This window comes from Ornithodoros turicata, chromosome 5, assembly GCF_037126465.1.
Source record: "Ornithodoros turicata isolate Travis chromosome 5, ASM3712646v1, whole genome shotgun sequence".
In the NCBI taxonomy this organism is placed as follows: Eukaryota; Metazoa; Arthropoda; class Arachnida; order Ixodida; family Argasidae; genus Ornithodoros; species Ornithodoros turicata.
In genome coordinates this window covers 31518638-31539840 of record NC_088205.1, presented here as the reverse complement: position 1 = coordinate 31539840, position 21203 = coordinate 31518638, and the positions used below count along the sequence as shown (strand labels likewise).

Below are 21203 nucleotides of genomic sequence, written 5' to 3'. Positions count from 1 at the left end.
GCACGTAACTGTATTTTCTGACCATGTTTTGCTTAGCTGACAATATCATTCACAGTCTTACACAATAACTTCCACTGTAATGAGTGGTCCAGAGAACAGGCACAATGACTGCAATCAGCACTCTGCACAATGTAACGTTGACTGTTATACAATCATGTAAGATGGAATTATAGTACAGCATATCTTTCTCTGCTCTACTATGAGAACTGAACCTCTCTGCAAACCTGACATCTGCCAAGGACAGAGTCAGTGAGAACACCAAGCAGAAGTTCGTGGATGGTTCCTGCGCATTTATTTTGCTTCCTCAGCTACACAGAGCTGGTATCAAAGTAACAATAAATGCCATTAACATTGTTATGCACACAAAAATGCTGTGTGTCAGTAACTTTGCTGTAAACAGTAAAGGTACTTCAGAAGCTCTCTTATGTTAAACCCACATTCTTTAAATGCAGGTACAGCTTTCTAAAATCCTATCACACAAGAAGGAGAAGATTGCCAAGTTGAAGGACATGAACAGTCAAGCTGAAATGGTGGTGAGACTACTTAGTCCTTATTGAGACTCGTGGTATCCTAATTTTGTGCGCTTTTCTGACCACCAGACTTCGTATGGGAAGCTCATAACACCAGAGTTCAAGAAACGCTATGCTGCGCTCATCATGGAGTTTGAAGTTCTCAATAAAGACCTACAGGAGTCACTCGAAGGCATTCTCAAGTACTGTGAAAAGGTGGGTGTGCAGGCTGATAATTTTTGTATGCTTTGTACATTTTTGTTTCATGAAACTTTTGTTCGGTGTCTGATGCAAAATGAGATTCACAGATGGCCACAGCACAATAGCTCTTCAGGGGATCTTTCATGCATTTCCTTCATGCCGCTGTGATAGCATGTCGAGTCCACCTCCTTAATCCTTGCGTACTGCTGTGTGCATCCCGTAGCAAGGTTGCACGTGACCCGGCCTGTCTCTTGGCACTCAACTCATGACAATACATGTATCTATGTGCCATTGATTCCAAGAAGGGAACACAGCTAGTTGCTCAGATATGTTGCAACTCTGATAATATGTATGATTTTCGGAAAGAATGCCACAAGAATTGCATCATATGATGGTGAACTGCAAGCAGTAGTACTCAAAAGTGACTCAGGGAAACAATAGCTCGTAGCCTATTACCAAATACGTATTTTTCTGCATATGTTCAGTTCACATGCGAGCCTATTTGATAACTGTTGTGTGTGGCACTTGTTTCGGCGTCCACTGGGTTTACGGTGCCTTGTCAAGTGTGAGTTCTCTTTGCTCACTAGTTTCGGTAGTCTTTGATGTCTGTCACATTTACAATGTGCACATTATATTTTCTACTCCTTCTGCAGCTATTTAGTTACGGGTGTAGTCGGTGTATAATATGTATTGTTGTTCTACGCTTCGTAATTCTATTTACAATTTCTTGTTCAATACTTCTCCTTCATAACGGATGCAGCGTTAATACAAAACGCACTTTTTTTCCCGACATGGGAGACTAGACGTACCGCCTATCCAGATACCTCTACCATTGTTACGTCATTTGAAGAATTGTAGCATTCAATCAGATGCCAACGCGGAGGTACACATAACGTCGTCTGCTCTAGTCTGTCGGAGAGCAGAGTAGAAGCAGCAAGAAAAAGTGCCTTGCGCGGCCTTGCACAGGCATTCATCAAATTTACAGCAAAAATCCTCTAGTTTTGCAGATCGCGAGAAGTATTCAATCCCATCCAATCCACTTGCCACCCACAAATAGTGAGGATAGGTTGATGGATAGTGTCCCATATTTCAGTACGTCATTGGTCAGAAAGCTGAAAAAGTGGGTGGAGCTTCAGGTATAGGCATGACCCATCAATGGCCAGACTCCCTTTTAATATACAGCTCTGTGCTTGGCGAACATGGGCTCCTCCGTGTGGTTGAGATGCTAAACGTGGATAAGAATGCAATTGTGCCAATGCTGTATCCTAACAATGTTTAGTGCAAGACTACTTGGACTGCTACTAAGGCCGCTATAGGCTGCTAGGACTGAGTAAGACTAGAGGTGTATAAATCAACAATGTTCCGAGGCTCCTTACTGATTGAGTGAACATTACAAGTGACAAAGCCAGTGCAAGTAGAGTAATAGAAACAATGGTCTTGGCAGTTGGCTCCAGAACAAGGCCTCCAGTGTATGCTACAGCCTCAAGCAATACGCAGCAAGTGCCTAGAAGAGGCCAGGGAAATGATGCAGCAGTGTGCTACTACCGAGCACTTGGAGTTGCCAGAGGTGCCTGCGGTTGATCTTGTGGCAAAGTTAACTTCTCTTATGCTCCAAATTAAGGTAAGGATAATTCCTTTATTTTTTTTGTGTCAGATAACCCACATAATTACGTGTCTCTCTGTGTTGTGTGTATGGCTAACTAAATTCATGGTTTACACTGGTCCTTGAAACCCTTGAAATCCCTGGAATTGAAAATACTGAAATTTTCCTAAGTCCCTGAAAACCCTTGATTTTGTGTCTTTCTTATTCCTGCGGATCTGTAGTACAAATTCTGCTTATCAGTCGGGGGGAGGTGGGGGGGGGGGGGGGGGGGTATAGTTTTGAAACCACAGGAGTTACACTCATTGCAATAGCAATGAGTAGCGGAAACCAGTGCGAGAAATGAACTGTGCCCACTGTTGTATGGACGTAAATTGCAGAGGCTGAGCAAACAATTAAGACAAACCCAACTTTTACGTCTCACTAGTGCCCAAGCAATGATCTGACAGATGGCAGTTGACGAATAGTCGGTGAATGCCAGTGGTAGGACTTGAACCCACACCTCTATGATTGACGGTCAGGTGTGCTACCAGTTACACTGCGCTGGCGTCGCGTTCCCGTCAATCTACCAAGACGTCATTTATGAAGACACGAGCACACATTCACTCTGGCCTGTTCTCTCTAACATGTTTTTTCCTGCAATCTCACATTCACACACAGATGAGCAAACCGAGGCTGGCAGCATTTTTGATAGTCATGTAAATTTCAGAGGATGAGCAAACAGCTATGACAAACACAATATTTCAGTCTTTCAAGTCAGTGCAGGGACACTGGAGGGAATCACACATGAATTACATACTAAAGGCAGCTGATGCTATGGGCACCTTCACCATATAATGTTACCAGTTGTGCAGAAAACCATGGAGAAGCTGTAGTTTGCACTGATGAGCAGCCAACAATGCTGAAGCTGTCACTGTCCGTCGTGCCAGATAATTTTCCTGGCAATTCCTAAGAACAACGTGTTAGATGTCACATGTAACATTGTTTTGATTCCATCGCTTAGCGCTTCTAAGTAATGCTAGACGCTGACTAACGTTTTACCAGGTGGAATGGGGTATATATTCGATTTAACGAACTTCCCGAGATAACAAGATCTCATGAGTATTTTGCGATATTGCAGCTCTGTTCCATTGTGGTTTAACTGTATTTGATAAAGCAACACTTGCCCTTTTATACTTTCCTTTCCTTTTTTTTTCTACTTTACTACAGCTTTTTTCATTACTTGCACACTAAGGTTTTGAATATTCACGCTTTTTTGTAAATTTCAATACTCATTTAATACAGTGGAACCTCGTTAGCGCGTACCCGCATAAGCCGTAGTTCCGGTTTAGAAGTAGTCATTCGGGTTCCCCGACCGAACACCCATTGAAGTCAATGCATTTCATGACCGCTTTACACGTAGCATTTCTTGACGCCTGTGTCGCTTATCGCGTACCATTTTCGTTAGTCTGTTCTTACGAAACCAATCCTTGCGAACGGTCCTCTAGAACACGCGGCGATTGTTTCCGTAATCTTCCCCATATCTCCCCTTTCTTATCTGTAATCTCCTTCTTTCTGGGAGAATGAATGGGGGTCATGACCTGACATGAGGACCACATGTCAGCTTGGGATCTTTCTTTCTTGGGACGCTGCCAGTAAGCGTGTTCTGCGCATAGCTCGGCGTTTCGGGCCTTCGAAGCTCACGAAAACATCACACCTACTCTGTTTACAGGTGTGATGTTATCCGGTGAGCGCACTAATATGCGGCATGATCGAGCTCACCGATACGCCATGTCAACCTTCACGTGAGTTCGTAGCAGGGCCCGATCTCACGCCTTATCAGATGATTGTGATCGTGAGCTTCGAAGGCCCGAAACGGCGAGCTATGGTTGTGCGTCGCTTGTTCGTTCCCGCTGCAATATCGTACAATGGCCAAGCCTCGCATTTTGAGCGTAAAGGCACGTAAAGGAGAATGTCGCGATATCAGCCGAATTGACGGACGACAACATTATCGCTGCTGTTGCTCCCGAAACGGCGTCCAACTCTGTGACGAGGTGACGAGGATGACGTGGCGTGGTGAGGCCAGCGCATCGCTCAACAAAAATAACGGATTTCTGCGTTTGAGCGTGAAGTAAAGATCGTGAATTGGTGTCTTCTATAACGGCATGCGTTTTTTGGGTTTCTCGTGACGATAAGTGACATAAATAGTAATTTTCAGTTATGACGTAGTACCGCTTTGCATGTACTTTTCCCGCGTCCCCGCCAGGTACGCGCTAACGAGGTTCCACTGTACTTACGGAACGACATTAAGGGAAAAAAAGTAGCCGAAGCCCTTTGGCTGCACGTAGAACATGTGTTTGAGTCCCAAATGTCACCACACCAGCACTGGACATCTGTTTCGGCCTTATTGGGCATGTATTATAAAAGTAATTCATACAACACCACCTCTAATATGAGGCTAAAAATTCATGCAAGCATTGTTGCTCTGAGGGTACGTTATGCGCACCGCCCTTGTCTTGTGACCATTTATGTTAGCCTTGCTCAAAGCTGTGCTTCGGTGAATGAGCTTGAATATGGAGAGTTCCTGGAGTGAATATTACATTCTGAGAAGTTCACTGGTACAGTATGACATTGTGGTGGTCTGTGGACAATGATGGGGACCACTTAATGCCAACGATGCTGCCACTGTTGTCTCATGCTGCACACAGCAGGTGCTTAGTTCTTAGAGGAAGCTGTGCACCTCTACGTGAATCCTGCTTGGCGATGATGGGCGATGCTTCAGAGGGATAGATGTTTAGGGGAGCTCCTCAATCTGTGGCCTCAGTTTGAGGGCACTGCCAATGGAACTGGGTACAGTCGAGCCCGTTTATAACGATATTGATGGGAACGCGAAATCCGATAGTTGTAGAGAGTATCGTTAAAAACGAGTTTTCGAGAAATTGTTGGTTCGTGTAAACGAAGTACCTAGATCGCCACAAGTAGGACGCCGTTGAACATGCGCGTGTGTTGTACTAGGTGCGTGTGGCACATGTAATGGTATGCCTTTGTTGTTATCCTTGTGCTGACCACAGCCTTGAAAGTGTGTCAGTAGGACCCCGCATTTCATAAAAGCCCTCATGTGAAACCTTTGGAAGCTTTACTTGAACACCTATGTAGTGTAGGCTAATGATGCTTTCCCTACACGCATGAAATATGCCTCAGCATTAATACATACCACTTAGCTTACTTGACATTAAAGGAGCACTGAGGTAACGCCCCCCCCCCTTTTTTTTTTCTCCGGCGTGTTCTGCAACAAACAAAATGAGCTCCTGTGAAAGAATGACGAGTGCAGGTGACCTACGGAACGCGCGCGCAAGGCCTCTGTTCCGCATACGTTTAGAAAATCCTCCATTAGTGAAAAGAGCGTGCCGGAGAATGAGGGAACGTCGCGACGTACAGTGGCACAGTTCAAACAGGTATAAGCGGCATATGAGCTGGGAAGAAGGAAATAAAGAGAAGGGCCACGAGGACTTCCTACGTCACGCGAGGATTGTGTGGACTGTCCGGGGCTGCTTTCTCCAACTCTTTTCATAAATTTGATTGCGCAGTTATAATACACTGCAGAGCGAAAATATTTTACACTGTGGCTCCTGATGTATGGCTTGACGAATGAAACGGGGCTTCGAGCCGTGTCAAATGTCACCTCATCGCTCCTAATACTTTTCAGAATTTGGCCCAGGGAGACCTCAACTCGTTTGAGTTCAAATCTTTGAATGAAGCTCTACTTGACATTCAGGGAAGTCTAGACACACGAAACATTGGGTGAGTACATCTCCGAGGGTAAGGAGCATAATAAACCATATTTGCGTGCCTAACAGAGATGTTCTTAGAAAGGTCAGATCCAGCGAACCGGTAATAAAACAGAACAGCCTCAGGACGAGAGCCGCCAATATTTTGAGCAGAGACTGTTCTTCCTCTGTGCACCGTCCTGATATGCTCTTAGGTTGAAACTAAAATGCTGAAGCAAGCTGATAGATATTACTTAGTGCCTCATGTTTTAGGGTAAATCCTATTTTTTCTCCCCATTTGCATCATCCTCACTTTGGGTAAAACTAGGGCTGTGCGAATAGTAAAAATGTTGAATACAAATATTGGAAATGCAGTTGAACCTTGATATAGCGAAACTCACAGGGACCGCAATTTCTTTCGTTGTATCAAACATTTAGTTGTATTGAATTGAAGGTCACGAAGTGCGACCTTCGTGAGGACGCGAGCTATACATTAGCATCGATAACTCTAAACTAAATGGGACTACTACTAAAAAATACTAAAGGGGAAAACTTGGAAATAAAGCACAAAATGGACCCAATCTCTTTCAAAACTGATTTTCTGGAAAGCATGTTGCACTTGCACGTTGCATGTCTAAATATTCAGGTCTGCAGGTTGCAAGTAAGCTGCAATCATTTGTAGCAGACGAATTCTGACTATATATGTCAACGTAGTGAAGGAGGGAGAGGAGGCAATAAGCAAGCCTTCTGTATCTAGGTGGCGTTGGTTTGGCAGGGCTCTGAGTAAGATATGATGAACAACAACAGCATATTCCTCAGGGTGCACTCCCATGTTTTCCAAGCAGCTAACCCGGGAAACTACCCGATCGTATAGACCTCTCAGTGGCAGTCTGATGACGTTGACAGTTGATGTGGACAGCAGAGCTTCGATGTGGTGATGCGTAATGATGTCGGGCCTGCGGAACTGTGGTGTCGCGCAGAGCCGATAGCGCGGGAGTGTAAGAAGCACCATGATGATCGCTATCAATAAAGGATTCTGGAATGGGATGTCTGGCTGAGCGGACACAACAGGAACCGATCCGTGAGCGCTGGGCGTGGATGGGCAGTATTTAAATACACGTACATTGTATTTAAAATATAAATACATGTATTTAAAATATGTATTTAAATACAGGTAAGAAAAATTTATTTATATTTAAATACCGCTTTAGGCATAATTATATTTAAAATACACTTAAATACACATATCTCATCCTCCTGTATTTGTGTGCTTCTCTCGAGTTCCACATTGTTAGCCTCCAGCAATGAAGGGTATCTTGGTTAGATGCTACAGGTCATTCATCCCGTATGTTCGGGGATTTCCGTCCTTCTAGAAAACAGCACAGTGTGCGAATGAGGGCATCACCACCCCCGTTGCTTCAGTATTGGGAGCGGGGAGAGAATGAGAACACCAATTTGGGAAAAACATGATTCGTGGCCCTCTTGCGTCACTGGACAAAGCCTGGTGTCTAAAGGGAACCCTTAAAATGCACCTTTAGTGGCAATACTACTCAGTCATTCACTGGGAACTCAGGACAATGGCTGCAGCGCAGCAGACAGTTTTTGACAGGGAGTTTTTCACTGTCGTCGCTGAACATGGAAAGTCGATGAACATAAGTAGAGGAAGCAAGCAAGCTGGTGTATTCGATTGAACGGAAACATCTCCTTGAGTGCGAGGAGCAGCGGGGGGAGGGAGGGCGACTGAACAGACAGAGGACAAGAACCGACAACGACGACTCAAAACCAGCAAATGAACAAATGAGCACTTTATTCAACATAGAGAATGTGGAAGAAGAAGCGATAACGAGTCCATTAGCTGGTTTTGAGTCGTCATTGGTTCTTGTCCCGTGTCCGTCCTGTCTAGTACCCCTCTCGCTGCTCCTGAGGCTCAAGGAGACGTTTTCATTCAATGGAAAGTCAGTCCACGCAAGATGCTGAAATCATCACACTGCATCACGGAAAAATAAAGAAATATGTGGGCATTGTGTGCAGCAGATATGCTTCCACAGGTGGCTCCATTTATACACTAATTTAAAAGAATAATGTGCCTAGACGACTCAAAGTATTTACGGAAGTAGTTACAGTATTTAAATACTGTCTTAATGTATTTATATTTTGTATTTAATTACTTTCATCATAAAGTATTTATAGGCAGTATTTAAATACATGAAAACATGTAGTATTTTGTATTTATATTTAAATACCCGAAAAGTGTATTTATGCCCATCCCTGGCGCTGGGATAGCTCGTTCGTAATTTGCCTCTGCCAAGGTAATGTACCCAACTGCCTCTTTTGCTGCTCCTGTTCGGTATGCTAGGAGGTACTTGAATTTCTCTATTTTTGGAAGCTCTTCGTTGCTATGGATCATCGCCGAGAAGTGGTCCCAAAATGGCTTCCACTCACTTAAATCTCCTGAGAAGGTTAGAATCTGCAACTTTGGTAGTGTAACCCTTCGATGCGAAGCATTGGTAGTGTGGGCCGTTGGCAGCTTGCTACGCGGGTACAGTTGGTGTTTCATCATGAATGGGATTGCATCGCCACTTGCGTCAGATACGGGTCTTGACTTGGCAGATCTTCTCTTCATATGGGAGTTGTCCATTTAAATCCTCTTCCAAGTGTGCAACATCGACTTGCTCAAGAATCTTCTGTTGTACATCGCAGAGTGCTGCTTCTTTCTGGATGATAAATTGAAGTCGTTCAAGTTCTTGAATGGATGTGTCGCCGCCTGTAATCAACTCCTGTGCTCTGTTGATATTCCGAGTAATGGTACCCCATATGTGGGTTCTTGTGGCTACCAAATGTTCCATTGTCGCAGAATACACGAAGTCTTCAGCACAGTGTCCTCGGCAAAAAGCGAAACGGTGGGAACGAAGTGTCTCCTGAGGGGCAATAGCGTAGGCCGCTGTTCCCGAAGCGAAACACCAGCGTATGGGTTCGCAGCTTCCCGATTATCTTCAAAGGCGTTCCGGCAGTCCCAGGGTTTCGGCACCAAATTCGATGCTGATGATATTTTAGGCCTAACGAAGAGACATCCGTTCCCCATGGAATCAACTTGCTTATTACACAAATTCTTTTGGCTCGCGTGAGCCTCGCATGAGCCTCGCATGAAATCTACCTGAATTAGTCTGTGCCCTTTCTTCACTTCTTTGCCCTTTCCCTTCAATTTTAACACCCCAGAAGGAAAATCCCGGACCTTCCAATGACTCAGACCTTCCTTTTCTAGGCACTAGATTCCTCCCGACCCTAATTGCGCTGCCAGACCCTAATCCTTCGCTGCCAGAACAGGGCGGTGCTTGCGCCCTTTGTTTTCGTGACCCTAAAGTCTGCTTTCGAGTCATAAAGCTTATCTCATTCTTTCGCTGCATCGAGGCAGCGGCTAAGAAGTATTTTGTTGTAGCGGGAGTTAAAATACATTGATCTTTATGGCCCTCTGCCGGGGAATCCGAATTATGTTGCTCTATCGGGAATGTCGTTATATCACATTTCGTTGTAACGAGGTTTGACTGTATTTGACTTCTAATATCGAATCGAAGAATGACTTCAAGTAGCCCTGTTTACTGCATCGTGCGCATACAGCACATACAAAGAAATATGTAGGGAGGCATCAACTATGAAAGGATGAGAAATAAAGGTTGCCGCTCCCACGAGACAATTGACACTGCAACAGATTCAGGTGTACTCCACTAGTGGGGTACACCTGAAACTTCAGTGGAAATGAGCTCATTGTAAAGTTCCTCAAGGGCAGACAGTGTATATGATGCAGTGTGACTGTCCCAGAGTCAGGCTTTTCACACTATGGACTGACTCTGTCACGTGCCACATGCTCGACAGCAACATCTTGAGCTCGATGGTGGATGTTAGAGTAGCAGGTCACTCAAAAAGATTTGGTTTGCTCTAGTCCCGTCGGCCATGCACACTGATTACTATCATTCCAGCTATCTTTAGCGTCAAAGCTGCTCCTCCCACACGTGACAGTGGTTGTTTTCGCTTTATGACAAATGTGATGGCTGGGACACCACCTGTCGTATTCACAAATACGTACCGCTTTCAAGAAACTCTCTCGAGATACTGTGTGTAACTCAGTATGTTCGTGAAGGGCAGATGCGGTACTTAAATGGCATTCGGAGAATCTGATGGCAAGCATTGTCGCCATCACCGGTGATTTGCACATCAAGTGATCCCTCCCATGTGGCGCCTTCGCCAACTGGCAGTCTGGATGTTTACACGCTGCGTAACTCACACGTAGCCTTCAGCGTGCATGTCACTGGACTATCCTGACACTGATTCCTTGTTCAGGTTCTGATTCCTTGACACTGACAAGGAATCAAGGAATCTGACCTCATTCCTTATTCGTTCAAATATCTCTATCAGAGGAGCGGAGGCGACTTATGCGAGCACAACACGAACCCACACACAAGAACGGCGAAACAAATCCAACTCCCGATAGCGATTGCGCCGCTGCCGTTGCATACTTTTGTATTGTACAGTAGAACCTCGTTAATTTGAAGTTGCCTGGGCGGCAGAAAATTTTCGAATTAAGCAGGCATTCGAATTAAGCGATCCCAGACACAAAATAAGTCCAACATACTGTATTGACAGAACTGCTAAGTGTAAGGGCGCTAAGACAGAAAGAAGTCACTTATCTTCGTCTGTCACGTGCGAAAACTGCCTTCACTCGTCACTGTTTTTTCAAGACGGGCCACTAAATCCATCATGTCACTGTGTGCACCATTAGCTTTCACGAAGCCGCGCACGATGCTAACGACACCGAGCACTTCCGAGAACGACAGCACGCGCGGAGGCTTGTCACCGCCATTGTCATTCCCACTGTTCACGTCGGTTGCGGAGAGGATGATGTCCTCTGCCGTAGTAGTGGCACAAGTCTGTTCCTTCTCATCAAGCCTGACGTAATCGTCGAAAGATTCAAAATCTTCGGAGCTCGCAGCTCCTTCAGACGTCGTCATCTTCCCTGGTGTCTGTCGAGGTCACTCCCTCCGTAGAGTCCATTGCTGTGTCTGGTGAGAAGAACCCAGCATGCCGGAAGCACTGCTCGCTCACGGAAGACTTCAGCAGCTTCCAAGAATACGCCATTAGTGATACGGCTCCCAGCAAGTCGATCTCGTAGTCCTTGCCGTTTTCATAACACAGGAGCATTCTTTTGAGAAGGTGGCTCCTGTAGATCTTTCGTGTCTGTAGAATAACGCCCTGGTCCATTGGCTGGGAAATTGCCATCGTGTTCGGTGGCAGAAACACGATTCGTATCGCCTGGAGGTTCTGAATGGCACCATGCGCAGAACAGTTGTCAACAACGAAGACGACGCGGCGACCCTTTGCACTGAACTTTCGGTCCATAACTCTGACGTACTCTTCAAACAGCGCTAATGTTACCCAGGCTTTGGTGTTGCTGCGGTAGATCACCTTGTTCGTCGATGGCAGGCGTGTATTTTTGAAACATCTGGGTTTTGCGTATTTGCCGATAGAAGAGGTAGCTTCTCTGAACCAGACGCATTTGCACCAAACAAGACGGATATACGATCTTTCTTCTGCTTCTTCCCTGTGACTTTCGACGTGGCTGTAAATGTGCGATCTGGAAGCATTTTATAAAAGAGTGCGGCTTCTCCCAAGTTGAAAATGTAATGGGGGCGGAATTCTTCCAAAAGGGGCTGTAGAGTATGTGACCTCCAGTTGGTTACGACTTCTTCATTCACGCTACCACTTTCCCCGCACACTTTAAGGTACGTCAGATTGTGGCGTGTCTTAAAACGACAAAACCGCCCTTTGCTGCAACTGAAGTTGTCGCATCCCATTTGATCTGCAAGATCACGTGCCTTGTCCCTCAAGATAGATCCGTTCACGGGAAGATTTGCTGCCGTCATCTTGTTGAGTCACGTGATCAAGGCTGTCTCCAGTTCCGAAAAGGCTGAAGTCCGTACACGTGAGTGCTTTGACAAATATGTCTTTCCGTACTCAGTCACAATCTTCTCACTATTCTTTAAAATAGTCGATAGAGTGGAGGGCGGAACACTGAATTGCTGGGCAAGACGTGTTTTGGAGCACGTTGCTGATCTTGCAGCCTCGATGATTGCTACCTTTTCTTTCATTGTGAGTGTCCTGTACTTGGGCATGTTGTCCTTCACACGAGCTGCCAGGGAGCAAACTATAAAGCAATCCGTGCACGTCGACTGAAACTACCATCCACAAAACGAAGCGAAATTAAAGCACAACAAACCAGCTTGCGGCAGAGCGACAATGGCGCAAATGAATGAACTATGGTGGAATGAACACCTCAGGGGAGATGGAGGGTGGGGAGGGTAGGAGCATGACACAGCGCGGCGCGTGATCGGTTGTCACGTGGTTCTTACGCTCGCTCGTAGAGCATTCGGGAGCGTTCGGGTCACTTTTTGTGTGCAGTTTGTGGCGGAGCGCCATAGAAAACGTACGAATTAAGCGGGATGCGGGACGTGGGATCTTCGGATTATGCGGTCAGATTGCAACGCGTGAGCTCGGGACCACAGCAAATCGTACCAATACACTCTGCGATACAGAAACAGGAACAACGTGGAAGTGGCGGACGCACTATCCAGGCTGCCGCTACCTGCGAAACACGATGAAGACAACAGGGAATGTCTGGCGGTTTTTTAATCAACGCCAGTAACTGCGAATGAAATATCTAAGTGGACGAAAAGGGACCCCGTCATTGCAGCAGCGTTACAGTTCACCTTATCGGGTTGGCCTGCGCAGTGGAGCGAGGAGCTTCAGCCGTTCCATGTCCGCCGACATGAACTATCGCAGGAACAAGGCTGCCTCACGTGGGGGCAGTGAGTTGTTGTTCCAGAGGCATTACGACGGCAAGTCGTGGCATTGCTTTATGAAGAGCATCCAGGCATGCAGAGGATGAAGATGCTAACCAGGGCCTTCGTCTGGTGGCTGTCAATCGACAAAGATATCAAGGCGGTCATTCGTCGATGTGAAGTTTGTCAAACGACTTCATCCGCGAAGACGCCGGGACCGTTACATCCTTGGACGTACCCCAGTCACGTGTGGCAGAGGGTCCACATTGATTTTGCCATGAAGGAGGGGGTTAACCTCCTCATGCTGGTTGACTCTTTCTCGAAATGGATTGCAGTGAGGGCTCTAAGCATGACGACAACTGTCAAGACCATCGATACTTTAAAAGACATCTTTGCGGTGTACGGATTTCTGGAGGAGCTCGTCAGTGATAATGGGCCCCAGTTTATCGCACAAGAATTCACTGACTTCATCGGTTGCTACGGTATACGTCACACACGTACACCACCGTACCACGCCGCATCAAAAGGAGCTGCAACACGGCTAGTACAGACGACAAAGAAGGCACTCCTGAAACAAGCTCTGCATGACAGATTAATAGACCAGCGCAGAACCCTAAATCGACGTCTCGCCGACTTCCTGCTCGCGTACAGAAACCATGACCTACTAGATTATAACGACCATGTCGTGCGTACCCCTTCCCAGTGCCGCATTTTTGGAAGCTAGCGGTGGCGCTTCCCATCGTCCCAGTTATTGCTTCGTCAGCTTCACCAATACTTAATACTTCAGCTTACCTTAGTATTTCTGTACAAGCGGTGGACGTTCCACAGATGTTTCATTATGAGGTTGATTATCATCATCATTCTACGCGTTTTCATAGGAGCTATCGCTGTCGTCTGCTACGGTAGTCGTACATACGCTTCTGCGCGTTCAGAATTCAAATTTCCATCGTCCAATCGTGGCGTGCCGATGAGTAGCGCCCCTGGCGGATCGTGCGGACAGGCTCCTCATAGGGGCTGCTGATTGTGACATGGTCGTTATAATCTAGTAGGTCGTGACAGAAACACGCCGAATTCAGTGACAGGGAAAACACCGGCGGAGCTGTTTCTGAAAAGGCAGCCCCGAGTAAAGCTGTCACTTTTGAAACCGAGCTTTCGGCAAGACATGAAGAACCGTCAAGAGCACGACGTTGCCAAGCGCAACAAAAGTCGTGGAAAGAATATGTACTTCGCAGTTGGCGACTCCGTTTATGTGAAGACCACTAGAGGCGAAACAGTACCATGGGAAAAAGTGGTTGTGGTTCAGGAAGTTAGCGAATCCACGTTTTTGATCAAGGTGAACGATCAGTTACGTTTCGTCCACATCGATCATCTGAGACCACGATGGGCACTAGAATCGAGGAGTGGGAATCCTTTTATTACCAAACAGACAGTACCAACGGAAAGCACACAAGTAAGACGCTTGGCGTGTCGCACCACTGAAGCGGGACTTTTTACGGAGACTGACGCTAGACCGCGTACATTCCCTGAAGATCCTGTAAATGACGAACAACCAACACAGGGACAGACGGAACAAGCAGTCACTCTTCCTGCTGCATCAACAGAAGTTGAAGCCACACCTATACCAGCCGATGATGCACCATTGCGCCGAGGCAGCCGTCGAAGGATCGTTTTCAGGCGGGCTCGCCCTAGGACTGTGGGAAAACTTTGAAAGGGGGAAGAAAGTGTTATAGCTAGCCATAGGACTATGAGCATCACCGTGCTCGTGAGCGTGGTTAATAAATCTTCTTCTTCTTTGTTGGGAATGGACGTGTCTGCTTGGCCGAGAATAGAACAGTTGTCAGTCCCATCAAGCACATTTAATATCCCGCACTTTCTTAATGCGTGGACGACCATTATCGGGGGTAGGCTTCTAGAGGCTACACACCTGAATATCTACACAAGTGAGGCACACTACAATATCCCACCTGTCGTCATGGTCTGATCGCCACTTGGAAGCCAGTTGTATGTCACACCGACCCTGTCTTTCAGTGGCTTAATCAAGCACACATGCAGTGACTGCAGTTGTGATGTCGTACCACCAGAGATGATCACAAGATCAGTGTTGCACTTGTGCATCTTTGAGGTGCTCTGAGATGTGGCACCAGAACGAGTCCAATCCCACTAACAAATGCAGGCCCATGTTGACACCGGGCCTCTTCCACCACATGATGTCCACCCAGTTGAACAGTCTGAACCGTTTGCACCACTGAAACACTTTGCTGCGGCTAAGGGTATCGTGGCCATACTGAGCCTGAAGTCCTCTGTGAATTTCAGATGACTTTACGCCTTCATTCACGAGAAACTTCATGACAATTCGCTGTTCGATGTGCGCGCTCACCTCATTGTCGGCCATCTTGTCCAGCACGTGTCTTCTGTTTTGCACAAACTTTGGACCACCACGTGGTGAACGCAGAAGCCTGTCGTGTGTGAAAATGGTGAAAAAGAAGTAGCGCGAGTCATTCAGGAGACAGAAAGTCCCGGTTTGACTTTAACACACCTCGTAGAGTACTCATACTCAAGTTGGGGATCGTGGGGAATTCCTCTCTCTGTCGTTTGCAGGGTGATTGTCCTGCGGATTGTCTAAGAAACCTTTGGGTTCTGTAACCCTAAAAATAAAATGTGCATACCCCTACAAAGAGAGAAAACAGCTCAGATTAGGTAGCATTCGTTGCAGAAGTTGTTTCCTTTGATATAGGGAAACCAATGCTTCTTGTGCATGGTCGACTTTTCGGTGCAGTACACCTCGGTGTAAGACATTTCAGTGCACGGACATTTCGGTGCGCGGACATTTCGGTGCACGGACATTAGGTGCACGGACATTTCGGTGCACAAACTTCTTGGTGCGCTGGCGTATTGATATATATTTTCTATGCATATGGGCTTGTGTTGACACCTGGTGTAGGACAAAATGTTCCCCGATTGTGCAGGTGAAAAAAAAAATGATCAGGCAGGCTCCTGCATGCCCAAAAATACAAGTGCATGGTTGTGCATGGCTCATGAAACACATCACAACCAACTGACTGGTGTTATCATTCGCTCTCCCGATTTGTTGAAATTGAGAGAGGCATTGTTTTTTATATGTTAATGGAGAATGAAATATACACGTTATTCGATCAGTAACATGAAAACGATATCATTCGCTGCACAATTTCGCTAGCGATATCGTTCGATGGATGCTAGTATTTTTGTTTTGTTAGACAGACACAAATACAAAATAAAGTTACCTTAGCACTATCCTTCATTGTATTTTAAGGATGTCGACACTACAATTTTCTGAAACTACTCAGGGGTCACTCAATTTCTAAGAGAAATAGAAAAAAATATATGTTGCTGTGACCAGCCAAATCTAGTAATGTACACAGGTGTGGCAAGCATAAGGCCGAACTATCAGAAGGCCGAGGCTCAAAAGGTTATGGTTCATATCGACATAGAAAGTATGAGAGAACAGCTGCAAAATCTTTGTCTGATCAACAATAGGAAAATACTAGTATCCAGGTTGAGTTGGGAAAAACACCTGCCGACACCCTCATACAGCGAGCATGAAGCCGGACCCTCAAGATAGTGAGCTCAGTTTAAAGAGTTTATGTGAGCTTTATTTAATTGGTAAGAATGCAGAAGGTGACATGCTAGTGTGCTCGCTACATTGCAATACTACCTCCTTTTATAGAAGAATGAGGGTACCATTTTTCCAACCTATCTGCAAGAAATATGCAGAAAGTAGGAAGACCTGGGAGTATCGCTTCCTAATCTTGTCGCGTTGTCTGTACTCCACAAAACAATAAATAAAGAAGTAAAAAATAGTGAGAAAGAGGAGCTGAAAGAACAGGCGCAATGCGCACAATACAAGCGGTGCAGCGAACGTAACCGCTGTTAGTTTCCTCATTGCATAGCGTGCAGTTTTTATTGTTCATTAACATTAATGTTCATTAAAAAAATATCTTACAATTTTAAACAAATCAGGTGGGCGAACGATAGCACTTGATCGGCTAAGATCCGTTTCATCAGCTGTCCACAACAAACGCTCCTGGGTGCACGGAATCCCACAGGACTGTTATTTCCGCCCACACTACCAGGGACCATTTTTTTCTGGGACCAAATTGCCTGGGACCATTTTTTGCATAACCCCGACAAAAGAGCAACTGACATGGCATCGTATCACCAAGAAAAGACTGGTGCTATGGGGTTGAACAAACAGACTGCGACACATTTTCGCGGTAGGTAGTGCCCCTTCGTCCCTCCATCTCTGTTTCTTTTTTTTTTCTTTTTTCCGTTCTCGACAAAAACAACTACGTTGCTGCTCTACGTGTCTAGGTGATAGTGTGAAAAATAGGCGACATCAGACGGACAAAGAACCTCTCTTTCCGCTAGGCCATAAATAATGAATATGCAGCCTATTCAGTTGTTTTACGCATTGTGCACCACTCACAGAGTGTTTCAGTAACAGTGGCAAAAACATAAAAGAAGTTCATAGAGAAAGCGCGTCACAAAAAATGTGTGATCAGCGACATTTGTCGGTAGGGAATATCATTGGGAAATTTAATTTCAATATTTGAACTTCTAAACTTGCCAAGTCAACATGTCGTTCTCTTCTTTTTGTCACAAATAGAAAGTGCATGTAGGGTTGACCACACCCTATTATAAAGTACATTTCCTGCTTCGAAGGTTATAGCTAAAAAAATGACACTGAAAGAAGCGTGCTCACTGTATTTTAACTGTAACAGTTACTGTGGCCTTTTCTCATTAAATGGAGTATGTCGGACAAGTCCTTTTATATGTCAAGAAGAAAAAGAAAGAAAGAAAAGAGAGAGATAGAAGATTGCGATCAAATTTACTTTTTTTAGAACTTGATCAAATTACATGCGGCATGTGCTGTGATACTGAATCAGTGTAAAGTACTCTGGTCCTTCGCGTTGCACGATCCCTAAACCTTCTTGCTTGCTTGCTTCATAGGAGATACGACCTTTCGGAAAACGTTCCTCCCACTTCTCAACCCTTGACTTTCGCCTTTGTGAAAGGATAATAGGCTTGCGGAAAGTCCGAAGGGCTATTTTAGGAGTACGGATTTTGTGGAGAACCTGTTTAGAGAGAGAGCCTGTTGCTGCTGGACACCAACTGGATAAGGGGTGGTGGCACCTTTTTTGACGCAATAAGGAAGAGGGAAAGTGGGACCGTACCTTAAAGCTTTGGGAACGTTGCCCTTCGTCATGTCCTGACCGCCTTCCTTTGCCATGCGACTATGCATACTTTCTAACAGGTTATGGTCGCAGGGCAGTGCAACGACGTCCAATACTAGACAGGTGTGTGGTTCGGCAAACCAAACAAGTATGAAGTTGGCAGCAAGGTGGAATGGCATTGTCGGACGAGTTCAAGTTCCCTAGGCTCACATCGGAGAACTACCACGCTTGGTCTATATGAACCAAAGCAGCGTTGGTGCAGAAAGTCTGCGGGAAACTCTCGATCCAGGTTATCCACAAAGAGAGATGAGAAACGATGAAAGGGAGGTCAATAACAAGGCACTCACATTTCTGTTATTGGTGGTAGAAGACACCTATCTAGACGACATTGGAGCCTGCAGTAAATAATGTACGAGAGGCATGGGAAATTCTGCAACAGATCAACATGAAGTATGGACTGTTGCACATCTTGCAGTTGTTGCACGACTTCGTCAATGTCAAGAAGAAATGAGAGGAACTCATGAAGGAGTATCTAAGTAGACTTATGGATCTGCGCAGGAAATTATGGAGGATATGGGTTTACTGACAGGGAAGTAGGCTTGGTAATGCTCATGGGCTTGCCTGAAATTTACGAACTGCTCATCCTGAAACTGGAGCAAGACGAAGCCACCCTTGCAATGAAAGATGTCAAGACGAGACTCCTTGTTGAAGAGAAGCGAAAACTGAGACGAGCTGAAGAACAGGAGGCTGGAGCTAACGAAGACACAAGGGCCCTGGTGACTAAGGGCAAGTTCAAGGCGAAGAGTGATCACAGAAGTCAATTTTCGGAAAAGGAGTACTCCAATGCAGGAACTTCAATGAGGAGACGTGCCAGGTGCTTGGCATGTGGGAAATTCGGACATTCTGGAGAGCATGGATTGGAATTTTATGATAAAAAGACGTCTCATGCCAGAAAAGTGATCCATAAAGGACTGCGTGCAAAGAGTGCAGGTATACCAGGAAGATGTGTATGGTACTTGGACAGCAGAGCCGCGGACCATATGACGTCAGACAGAACAAAGTTGATGAACTTCCAACCCTGCTCATCGGCTGTGGCAGTATCCAACAAGGAGACCCTGCAAGTACAAGGTTCGCCACGATAAACTTCCGGGTTTGTAACGAAGATAAACCAAATAGAAACAGTGTCGGGAAGCTAAAGTAGATGTTAGAGGACGTATTATGGCCCAATATTTTATTTCGATACTTCCACTTAGTCCGTTTCTCGTCCGAAACGGTCGAACGTGGCGTTGCAGACGATATCAAAACCAAGTGAACAAGTGGAACTGAATGCAGAGGACTACTGTGCTAAATCGCCTGCAACGTCGCGTTCGACCGTGTCGCCATCTGATGGAAGGAGCTAAAACACAGGTATAGCCGTTTGGAAGTGTTAGGCAGCAGCGTTCTTTTTATTTTCACGATTTATCCACAGAGAAACGGACCAAGTAGCAGTATCGACATAAAATTTTATAATACATAATAATACGTCCTCTAACATCTACTTTAGCTTCCCGACACTGTTTCTATTTGTTTTGTCTCCGTTACAAAGTTTATCTTGGCGAACCCTGTACTTTGAAAAGGGCAAGTCGAATTTGCACTTCCAGAGGAGAACGGCGCAATGTCACTCACTCTCAATGACGTCCTTTACGTGCCAGGCCTGGACAGCAATCTACTCTCTGTTGGCAGAATTGAAGAACTTGGATTCAAAGTTGTGTTCAGCGATGAGAATTTTCAAGTAAGGGAGAGGAACGACGAACTACATAATTGTATCAACTGCACGAAAGGGACGGCTGTATGCAGTGGAGGAACTGCGTCCCATATCGAAGCTGTCGAAAGCAGTTGACGCTTCCCTGTTACACCGAAGATTAGGACATCTTCACTTCGACGCTGTACCTCGACTTTGTGAAGGAAGCAAGTTCAAGAAAGAAGAGAAGTATTCAGTGTGTCCACTAGGAAAACTGAAAAGGAGTTTCCTGACTGTTGATACTTCATCGCAAGCTCAAACACCGTTAGAGATTGTGCATTCCGAAGTTGGGAGCATCAAGCCGACCTCGAAAGGAGGGTCCAACTACTTTGTAACCTTTATCGATGACCACTAGAGGTAAACAGTCGTCTATCCAATTAAGAGAAAAAGTCAGGAGCACGAAAAGTTCCGACAAATATAGACGGATGGCTGGGAACTTCCATGGAACAACAATCAAGGTTCTCAGGAGCGACAGTGGTGGAGTGTGCACTGGAAAGGAATTCCATCAGCATCTACGAAAGCATGGCATACAACATCAGCTAACTGTACCAGGAAGGCTGCAACAAAACAGTGTCGCAGAAAGGATGAATCAAACACTTGTGGCAGTCTATCTGTTCCTGCCACAGACGCCGATGATGAAGACGTGCCTCTGCTGCTGCGCACCACTGCGCTTGCCAGCCAGCTCTACTGGCACTGTCTTAGCGTGAGGCCACGAACATCTGCCCGCTGGGTCCATTCCATCACCGCCGGTCAGGACTCGTGTAGAAGGACACTATCTCCTCTACATTTGGTGACCCGAACGAGCAAGAACACGCCATCTGACGCCATTGAGACCATTCCACCGCTCCAGCAATATCCTCCATCCTCTGCGTAAATCACCTCTTCATCCAAGGTCATTGGCAATAAGAGAAACGCCATCGGTGCACACAGCCCGCATCCCTCCACCTGCTGAAGCAAGTGAGCCACCACTCCAGTTCTCTCCACCGTGGCCATACCCCTGCAACATGTACTGTTCTCTGGCGTTCATCCCCTGCCGGCCGCAACATTAGAGCCTCGAGCTCTCCTACCAGTCTTGGTAGTCGCGTTATCAGGTGCCACGGCATCATGAGCCGGCGTCTTGGCATTTGAGCCTGGCGAACTCCGCCACCACACATGCCCGGCGAACACCGCCACTCTTATCATCACGCATGGTGCACATCGTCACCTTCACGGCACCCCACTCCCTCCTTGAAGCCGGCAAACAGCGCCACTCTCCTCACTACACCTTGGCGCACCCTGCCAACCTCAACCCATGAAGAACGTCAGTGGCAACATCAACAGACGT

General features: G+C 46.1%; 1 protein-coding gene across 4 annotated transcripts in view; it reads left to right on the top strand.

The window, feature by feature from the left end:
* LOC135394291 (protein lin-9 homolog) overlaps positions 1-21203 on the top strand; it is a 47042-nt gene that overhangs the window by 21786 nt on the left and 4053 nt on the right. For 3 of the 4 annotated variants that reach the window (XM_064624977.1, XM_064624975.1, XM_064624978.1), the window contains 4 exons: positions 453-533; positions 600-725; positions 2155-2331; positions 5996-6090. In XM_064624977.1, the coding sequence (XP_064481047.1) occupies positions 453-533; positions 600-725; positions 2155-2331; positions 5996-6090 (479 nt within the window). The remainder of the gene's footprint in view (positions 1-452; positions 534-599; positions 726-2154; positions 2332-5995; positions 6091-21203) is intronic. The other variant, XM_064624976.1, reaches the window with a different exon arrangement.